We start from the raw sequence: 10,973 nt of genomic DNA, 5'->3' as shown, positions 1-10,973 counted from the left end.
CACATCGAGACATAAAGAAACCAGAAAATTCAACAAACGAAAAAGGCTTCTCAAACAAATGAAGCAAAAGACCAAATCACAAACATAAAACCTTGTTTCGGGGCCAAGGTCACATGACCAGGGTCAAGGCATGATTAATTCGCCGGTTCTCGCCATGTTTTTCGTTATCATGAAATCACACTACTATTGATCTACTCACTATAACATAACACTTTCAAAGGTAGAACCGATATGTAAAGTTGCCCTTATTTCCTATGATATTGTTTCAGTGTTCAGACAGAGGTCATTTGTAAATAATCAATAATTTAATAATAGTTTGCAACTTGTGTTGAGCTTATTGGCTAAGTTTTGGTACATTTATCATTTGTTTTGAGTTTACGGATCATCAAGACAAATTGTACATTGCCTTGAAACTATTATATGCTGGACACAGGCTTCATCAACAGTAATTCAATATTATCACACGATATTATGGGAGATATTTTGAATTTGGTCGACCATTTTGGCTTTATGACGTTATCACAATAATAGATTTGCATCAATTTTATGTTGTATTTGTAATTTAGGATGTTTGTGTCAGTTTATTCAAAATAATATTGAAAAACTGCCTGAATTAGCAGTATTTTACCATTTTAAGCAATATGACGGCGGCCATTTTGGTTTTATGACGTCATCACAATAATTAATTTGCATCAATTATATGTTTTGTCTGTAATTTGGGGTCTTGATTTCAGTTCAGGCGATAAAATGCTGAAACAGGCTTAATAACAGTGCTTTAACATTTTAGACAATGTTACGACTGACATTTTGAATTTGGTCGGCCATTTTGGCCTTATGACGTCATCATAATAATTGATTTGCATCAATTTATGTTGTATTTGTAATTGAGAATGTTTGTGTCACTTTATTCAAAAAAATATTGAAAACTAGCCGAATAAACCGTATTTTACCATTTTTAAGCAATATAATGGCGGCCATTTTGAATTTATGACGTCATCGAGCCTTTCCGGTGGCCCAAATTTTTGGAGCAATAGCTAATTTTGATCTACACATGTATGCGAACCTCTGTAGCAAATTTGGCACTTTTGTCATCCGTGTAACGATATTTTTGTTAAGCCACCTGACTATACACTGCACTGTCTACTGAAGCGATAGCACGTCCTTAAACAGCGTGAACCCATGTGACCAGCCTCTTTTTCGCACAAGGGAATGACCCCGTTGTGAACCTTGGTTATCACCAGAATCCCTATTAATTTCCGGGTGTGCAAGGTACAGGGTATAAGCGAATCGACGTCATAGGCACTGCATTGGTGCTTTCAATTTGTATTCCTGCCATTTGTCAGTCACAAAGATGGAGTTACAGAAGGAACGACACCGCAGCCGCTTTTGACGTCATGTGGGATTAATTTGCTTAAGTTTGAGCATAATTAAGGACTCCCTATACGCCACATTACCAAAACATTGCGCAATCGTCACCTACCTACTCCAAACACCATGGGTATGTTGTATATATTCATTCTTTATCTGCGACGCTTTGCACTCTATTGCGTCAGTACTCTATTTGATTTATGGATTGTAGATAGCATTCCTCAGTAAATGATACTGTATTCAGTTTCGATTGTTAGAGTGACGTGAGCGATATTAAGTGACAAAATATCTGTGAAAAGGTGGAATACTATTGTGTTATATCTTCTATTATCATTTTATCAACTATAAGACAAATGATTGATAAAGTCAATCGCCTTAACAACAGTAGGTTCCCTTTAACATGCTATATTAGAATCGTTGTTTGAAGGCGGGAAAACATTGCGTGATTGTACGTTTGCCGCCAAAACTGAAAACAGTTGACCATGCAATTAGCAAATATCCCTTTCACGAAATGGCGAGCAGTGTTTAACTTCGCAACGTAGACCTGGGTATACAATTGCATAAAGATTGCCACATGTACTTGAGCCTTATCCAAAGTCTCACACGCCTGCCCCTGACTTGCGGTGTTTCCATGAAATCGATCATGACATTTCGTTTCTAGTTTAGAATAATTTTGTATTAAAAACTAGTTTACGGCTTAAATCACACTATTGACAAATTTCTATATATAGATCATTCACGTTATAGCATGACGTAGCCCAAGGATTTGAACAATCGATTCTGTGGCCGATATTTTTTTTTCCTAGAATAACATCCGTTCAGTTCTTTCATTTTCGCTTTTGCGCACCAATATTTGCTGACGCACTCCACAGTCACCTGTGGTCTATTCCGCTCTGTGTCTATATATGCTCCCCAATAGACGTGTTTACTATATGCCCGAGAAGAAGACAGACATATGTACACACGTCTATGGGGCTCATATATAGACGCAGAGCGGAATAGACCACAGGTGACTGTGCGCATTCCAGACAGTGCGATCCCTCTTTAATCACTGTACTCGTTCAAGTATTATGTACCTCCGGCATGATCCATATTTCAGCAATAAAATGTAAAAGTTCACTTCAACCAGGGGTGTATCATAATACTAGAAGGGTAAAAACAGAACACAGCTCCATATAAACCGTGTTACCTATTCAACAGCAGAGTAGATCGCCATCTTTGAATTTCCTTTCTGCAAGTCTCCTCTGTTCTTTGTCCAGACATACTGACCTTGTCAGCGGGCGTTGACGGGTTAGTTCCCGACTCATGTAACAGCACCGAAACAAACACATCCTGTTTCATTGAACATATGCTAGCAGTGCCCCAATGGTGACCCTGTCAGCAAACCTATGAGAAGCACACAACCACGCCGAACTCAGCTTTCATAAACGTTTTGTCTACAGAATGATGGAATTCACCACAAACTTATTATAGAGAGAGCACTTGGTGATTTAAAGTATTAACAATCAGGATAATCTTGCATATACGCTGCTAAAAAGTGATAGTATTTATCCCCATTCGCCAATGATCGAAGGGGAACGTCGGGGGGAGTAGCTCCATTAGCTGTAATTTTCATGCATTTTTCAGTGTTGCATTCTGTCTGTGAAATATACTTCTTGCTCTATTCCCGATCCCAACATCAAGTAAACGTTCCTTATAAGCTTGTCAATGCTCTGTGTGTGTAACTATCGTACAATGTTATGGTGAACAATGAATATAAGTGCTGTCTGGAAGTCATTTTCCAACAACAACAAGAACATCGCGTATATTGTATACAGTGCATTATGGTGGCAAGACTAACACTTTGTATTGCGCAATACTTTAGAAAGGAAATAAGAATATACTCTGACTTTATGGAACAATAATAATAATAATATTATTGTTTGTACAGCTATCGCTCCTTTAAAACAGAGGTAAAGATGATATGGGCCTCCGTGAAGCGACCACCGCCAACCTGAATAAACAAAGAACAAAGGAGGGGTGAAAGGTCGCACTATTTACATCTGCCTTTAATCCTATTCGTGTGTAGACGCAACATCCGATAGTAATTTCGCCAGCATCGTCTGCGAGTGACTAGAATAAGCGTTTTGATTATAAAATGATGATATAATATTACATAGATGATAGCCTCTGAACTTTCTCGTAGCAAGTAGGTGAAACCCGGCACTCGAAAGGTGGTTCAGTTAGGCAACAACGTATGTGCATTTAGGTAAATAATTACTTGACAAACTAACAGTGTTAGGGAAGGGATACCAAAACCAAACTAACAGATTACAGATTTAGAGGTGACCTTTGACCTGCTTACCATATATAACAGCATGCATTGTTAACATTTATCTGAAGCGCATGGCATAAGTCTCAGATTGTGGAATGCGAAGTCAAAAAGACGTCGGTGTCCCTGGGTCCCATGTTTCCTTTCAACAAGAGTAGTTCTTCTTTGTTGATTAGAATGTGGAGGTACTGTGGATGGAGCCTACATTGCTCATAACCATGGAATTATTTTGGTCATCAGTTTATCATAAACTCAAGACGAATAACAAGATATAAGTTTTTCTGAAATGATCTAAGTATAGAGAAATCTGTGAAATGTAAATATCAGTGTATGTTTATTTTGGTCTTCTAAAAAGTTGTAAGAAATATATATAGATATACTGCCTATATGTTTTGTGCTTGTCTTCTTCAACAATAGAAAGAAACACAACACCTGGCATGATGTTCCGGTTTTCTAAGATTAATGGCATTTAAGTTTTGATGTTTTCATCGGTGTTAATCTATAAATTGTTGTGATTTGTCTCAGACGACTTTCAAAGTAGTGTTCACGAATTAAGTATTACTCTAGCACATATAGTACCAGAAGCAACATCATAAACGTCTATACACTGCGCGCATTGCTTGCAATACATTCAAGAGATACATAGGTTGTTCCGTAAAGCTGGAAATAGATTCTACTTGCGATGTAGTCCCTCCAATCACTGAGAGGGACTGCTTCCAGATTTAAGGAAGAGAGATTGTCATGCTCAGTCCTGCCCTAGAAAACTACTATCTGTGTTTGTCTTCATGATGTTGTTCACACATTATGCACACTTCTACATTCCTTCTGAACGTGAGTGAACTATATTTGGTAAATCACCTGGAGGAGTCGTTTCATTTTACAGGGTCATACATGTATACTAATCAGAATTTGTTTGCTGTGGCGACAACAACTGAACGCCGGAATGCCACTTCGTACCCAAACGATATGAGTCTTTGACTGATCCAAACGTTTACAATTGTTCATAATGCAGTACAGTCTAACTTTTATCGTTCTGGTGCCCTTACTTTCACACAAAGTAACTATAAATATCGCATTGAGTTCATCGGTACATTGTCATGACGTTTCCAAATAGACACATACAGTTTCGAATTTCCATACTTCCATGTGGAATACATATTTGTTCAAGGGAGATCAGCGCCAAATAGGCCTTTTTGTGCAAATGTATTTGCCCCAAGAAAAGTGAAAAATGTATGTTAAAAGGGATTAATATACTTCGGTAAGTAAGCTTCTTCTACTGATCCCCAGGCTGATAATGGCTACTAACCATATCGTCATAAACCATTTAATATGAAAATATCGAATTAAAAAACGACATGGACAGTGTTTTCTCTGCATGTTCATCGAAAGGGGCACTTTCTACCCCATTCATCAAAATAAGGGGGAAGATTTGACGTTTTAGGGGGCAATGACTTTTGATGTGAATTTTGCCTTCCTATGAAGCGCTTCCTTGATGTCAATACGGTCGTCACCCAGTTCGGTTGCGTCGTCTATATCGTATGAAGCACATATGCATAAACATCGACATGATGACATTTGTCAGCTTTTGATGTGCTCGGCTGCTGTCTATCTTCTGTCTAATTGTCTCTTACAAGTTTCCCCGACTCAGGATTTGACATACATGTTCCCTCGGATACGATTTGATCCGAATTTAGGGGGCTTAAATCCATGAAAATATGCACCGATCCCCATGCGCCGATCAAACGATAGTGTTGCATTGCTATACACGTGCCTACACAATGCTAAAGCTCGAATTTTCCCAACTTCCATTATTGATAAACACAGTTCGCTGTACTATGCGCTTTGGTCACCCTCATATATCAATATATGTGAACGTCTTTGCTTGCTGTGTTCTGCGCGGTTTTCGCGCAGTCAGTGACTTTTTCAGGGCAGACAATGACTCGAAATGCGCAATTTGCGCAATCGCGCAGTCGAGAGAAAACCCTGCATGCATATTTCTGGTCACATGTAGCTTACGCATATTGAAACAGAAAGTTTTGATTCACTTCTGCTGATATCTTGGTTTAATATTTTAATCCAATTAGATTTTTTCTCGTTACACGAAGAGGCTGTAGCAGTTATATATCTAACTGGCACATCGGGCGGCAATTGTGTACACCTGCCACACTGGGCGAATTAGTATTTTGATATTATTCTTTCCGTGCTTCCAAGGTTTTGCAAACTGCTATTAACAGCAAATTGCAGTCGCTCTCTTTCTCAGAAATCTCTGGTATACACGGATAATACAACGGCGTTGCTACTTGCTTCATATAGGCTACTCTGAAGCGCACGAATTGTGTTTCTCTTTTTCGTTGTCATGTATGAGTGTTTCGTCTTCTGATTTTCTTTTTTCTACTTTTCTTCACAGATGCCTTTGCCGTTTATTATCAGATAAAGGAAACAGGTAATCGATTGCTCAAAGAAGGTCGGTTTTTCGAAGCAGTCCAAGCCTACTCAACTGCTCTGACTGTAACTCTACCGGGAGACAACAAAGAAGAATCGATCATCCTCAGCAATCGTTCTCATGCGTATTTTAAACTGAACCAGTTTGATTGGGCTGTAAATGATGCCCTGGAATGTATCACAAGAAACAGAACGTGGTGGAAGGTAAGGACATGCTTTCGAAACGTTGAAATTGGACGACCCAGTCACCGTGAAACGTACTTGTACATGTTGTATGTCAGTGAATAAATAGCCCTGTGTGATGTCGCGAATACAAACATGACATGAACTGAAAATGCTCACGTGTTTCATTATATATTGCAGTTGTGTGTAAATTTTAACTTTTGCCACATGTTTTCAACTTTATTGAAAGTGTTATGATCAACATCATGAACAATATTAATCATAAAGGTCACTAATTATACAAATATGTAATTAGCTGAAATAAAAATACTAAATTTCTTTGACTGCTGTCATTGTATCACCACTTTATATAGCAAGTGTAATTCAATTACCTATGGTCAAGTCCTTCAAACTTAATATGCCAAACTGTGAACAAAATGCGAAATGACTTTCAATATTATTTTAACTTGGTATCATCAATGTACATAGCATGTTTTGCAAACTTTGATCAAGTAAATCCTGGTATATATCCCTAATTAGGAAAGTTCATTAAATATGCAAATTAGAAATTGGCTGAAATTAAATGCAAAAGTGACTTTGAATAATGTTGTATCGAAGTATCTTCAATGTACATAGCAAGTTTTGTCAACTTTGGTCAAGTCAATAAAGATATATATCCTTAATTAGGAAAGTTCATTAGATATGCAAATTAGGAATTTGCAGAAGTAAAAATACAAATATAGAATACCGGGCGACGCGCTGACCATTAACGTTTATTTATGGGCAAGGGCGAGAGGAAAGCCAAAAATTAACGGGCGAGGCTTGCCGAGCCCGTTAATTTGGCTTTCCTCGAGCCCGCGCCCATAAATAAACTTTAATGGTCAGAGCGGAGTCTGTTATTTCCATTATATTATCAACGAACCGGAGAAAACCGTCAAAATTTGCGAAAATTTCGGAGCGAACGACAACTGGGCCCAAGAACTGAGCAATACGCGACGCACTGTCACGCGCGCTGTAAAATATTGGCAAATCCGGAGATATTTTCAGAAAAAAAGTATCTCAACTTGGCCCACAAGTGCTCCATTTTATTTTGTGATTGATTATGATTTACGTTTGAGCTGTAACGATACGATACTTGAGTTGTTAATCTCATAATTCATATTCAAGGGCATGTAAACAGACCATTACTGTGTATTTGTGATCAGTCACGTGGTTCAGCTCGACAAATCAAAATATGACAGGCAGATCATGGTAATATAATGCTTAATAGCTTTCAATAATGTTGTATCATAGTACCTTCAATGTACATACCAAGTTTTATCAACTTTGGTAGAGTCAATTCAGATATATATCCCTAATTAGGAAAGTTCATTAAATATGCAAATTAGAAATTGGCTGAAGTACAAATGCTTAGTAACTTTCCATAATATTGTATCAAAGTATCTTCAATGTACATAGCAAGTTTCGTCAACTTTCGTCGAGCCAATTCAGATAAATGTCATTAATTAGGAAAGTTCATAAAATATGTAAATTAGGACTTTGCTGAAGTGAAAAAAGTTGGATGACTTTCAATAATGTTATACCATAGTATCTTTAATGTACATAGCAAGTTTCATCAACTTTGGTCCAGTCAATTCAGATATATATCCCTAATTAGGAAAGTTTATTAAATATGCAAATTAGGAATCGGCTGAAGTAAATGTGTTTAATGACCTTCAATAATGTTAAGTCATAGTGTCCTCGATATACATACCAAGTTTCGTCAATTTTGATCAGGTCCATCAAGATATATATCCCTAATAAGGAAAATTCATTAAATATGCAAATTAGCAATTATCTTTCATGTCATCCCTTAATACCTTTCATGGCTAATATATCTTGTTATGATCATCATTTGTTACAAATCTCATCAAATTGTGTGCAGTCGTTCCCAATTTATGCTCTTTTTTTCTAAAACCATAATTATGCAGATGAGCGAAAATTAAGCAAGTCACACCCACCAAAAACTAATCAGTTCTTGTCATTTGCAACCTGAATCTATGTACAGGATTTGATTTTGACCTAATGCGCCGTTTTTGAGATATCAGACAGACAGACAGGCACACACACAGACAGACGGACAGACAGACAGACAGACATCGCTGCGACATATGCTCACGTGTGTGAACACGTGAGCAAAAAAATGGCATCAGAAATTCATAGTTCACTCATTGACCTTGACGTCATAGGTTCCCAGCATAGTTTACCCTGTGTAGACTCACAGTCAGTTGCTGACAGTGGAGTCTTCGGCGACATACAATACAAGATAAATGTAATGATAAAAATGTAATGTAAGATAAAATCCCTTGCGTTCTTTGCATACAATGTGTGCACACCAGACATCAAAACAGGAAGGTTAGCAGCAACGCCCTGTAAGAACGACCGTATTATCGTCTGTGTACACTGTTTTTGTCCATGTTTCGATATGACAGTATAGTGCTGCTGCTTTTGTTAAAGTTTAGTCATCCTTTCATCGTTCTTAAATATTCGATTAGTTTATACTGTAATGTAAAGTAAGTGGACGAACGAGGTCCCTCATGACGAACTGTACAATGTTCGGCTCTTTGAGTCACAGTCTTTCGAATGTCTTTACTTTCAGAATGTCTAGTCCCATGTACTGAATAAACGACTGGTACAGACTTTAGCTTTGATTGAAAATTTTTAGGCAGTACATGATTATCTTTACTAATGGCATTTTCTTCACAGGGATATTACAGAGCTTCCTGTGCTTTCAAACAGATGAATAAAAATCATGATGCGTTGATGGTTTTGGTAGACGGTTTACGCTTTGTGAAGAATAGTGGAAATTACGCCAAAGAGAATACGATAACATTCCTGGTAGACATCGCAAAGCTAGTGAACAAAGTCACAGGTGAACCCCCTTTTGAGTTTTTCATATAGTGATAAACATCTATTAATTTGAATTTGAAATTTTTAAACCCATTCCTCATTTCTTCTGCATCATTCCTTAATTTCACGGATAATTATTTTCCTGACTTAGAGTCAAATTTGACAAATTCACTTTCTTGACTGTTTCAGATGGAATGCAATTACTTCATAAGTGTCAAGCACCTCGTGAAATCTGGTCTCAAGTTGTCCTCAAGTTGGCTAAACAAAATGACTGGGATGTACGTATATAACAGATTACAACTTTTAATTATATTGTTCGGTTAATTAAATTCTCTTTCCATGAGTATTATTAATTGTTTGTTGTCAAACAACGCCATTTCTTCCAATTTTGTCAGCATATCATAATCTTAGTTTTCGAAAGTCTATGTCTTTCAATACTTACAATTGAGACAAAAGATACATTACAAAGGGATTGTGATGTAATGTTGCTATTGCCAAAGCGATGACTGGCCATTGATGTCTTCTAATGTATTGACAAACCTGTTTGTCAATTATGGATACAAAGTTTTGGATTCATTTGTGCATTTTCCACCATCTAGCATTGTACATCGATTTCCCACGAAAGTTCATGCATGGTACTCGCAGTTTTTCCAGTATTAGTGCTTGCGCGAATGCCACACTGAGAAAGGTTTCGGCCGCCTAAAGACAATCAATTTTACACAAACCCACGCACGTAGAGAGACATAAAATTGCTTGTACAGATTAGCATCAAATATCACTACGCGAATGAAAATGCCCTGCAAAAACAAAATAGACGGGTTCAACATTTGGGAAGAGCTGCAAACTGCATGTGTAAACAAATGATAACTCACACCGGATATAACGTCTTGCCGTCTCTATCGCTAGCAGGAAATCAAATTCGGTAAAATAACTTGAGAGAAAAAATGTTATGGACGCGTTTTCACAAAGAACAAAGTGTAAGATTGAGTAAGGCAACTCATACGCGCAGTATTAATCTTTGTGTCATCTTACAGCCTCACAGGGTGTCGGCTATCACTCATGTACGTGACCTTTAAACTGATCAGTCCAAAAATGGCAGGTCCAAATAAATTTATTTCCTCGTACAGGACTAATGATGAATTGTGCTTATTTTGGTAAAGGCAATCCATAAATTATTCCTTGGAGGGGGACAAGGCAAAAGACCAGGTGTTGGAGGCGTCGCAACCGGATGTGATACGTCAGTCGTTCGTATTGATCAGCTTTGCAGGTATGTGAATACCGTAGACTTGTCATTGGTTATCTTATGACATTTTAGAAAAGTATTAACGTTGAATTAAATATTTTCCCTTTTTCCTATACAAGCAATTTTCCAGTATATTGCAGCGAAGGGTAAACACGTATGCGCAAGTACAGTACTCATCTGTATTTAACTGTTTCTGCAGAAATCAGGGTAAAACGGATGGAGGTATGGCGTTAGCTAGTGAACTGATCAAACATGGATCTGATCCAAGTGCCCTGTACTTCGTCAATGAGGAGCCAGCTATGCACTGTGCCCTCAGATATGGACTACACAGAGGTTGGAATTTTATTTTATTCTGCTACATTCCTGATAGGACTGAATTTTGAAACCCATAAAAAAAGTAGTATTGTAAAAAAGATACACAAATACAAATACTGTCAAAGTACAATATTAAAAATCCCGGGATTAAAAATGAGAGGAGTTACGGGTCACACGCACTGCATATTTGACTTTCACTCACTGGCTTGTTTGCTAATGGAAATATATCGGATTAAACAGCTT

General features: G+C 37.6%; 1 protein-coding gene across 1 annotated transcript in view; it reads left to right on the top strand.

The window, feature by feature from the left end:
• Positions 1-1,229: 1,229 nt before the first annotated feature.
• Positions 1,230-10,973, top strand: part of LOC139139851 (TPR and ankyrin repeat-containing protein 1-like) — a 37,920-nt gene continuing 28,176 nt past the window's right edge. Inside the window, 6 exon segments of the mRNA XM_070708791.1 lie at positions 1,230-1,498; positions 6,087-6,325; positions 9,029-9,194; positions 9,362-9,450; positions 10,333-10,439; positions 10,615-10,748. Coding sequence (XP_070564892.1) covers positions 1,495-1,498; positions 6,087-6,325; positions 9,029-9,194; positions 9,362-9,450; positions 10,333-10,439; positions 10,615-10,748 — 739 coding nt within the window. The 5' untranslated portion in view covers positions 1,230-1,494.

Source organism: Ptychodera flava, chromosome 9 (assembly GCF_041260155.1).
Source record: "Ptychodera flava strain L36383 chromosome 9, AS_Pfla_20210202, whole genome shotgun sequence".
Classification (NCBI taxonomy): Eukaryota; Metazoa; Hemichordata; class Enteropneusta; family Ptychoderidae; genus Ptychodera; species Ptychodera flava.
Note: the sequence above shows the minus strand (reverse complement) of the source record. Positions and strands in the feature narration are given on the sequence as shown.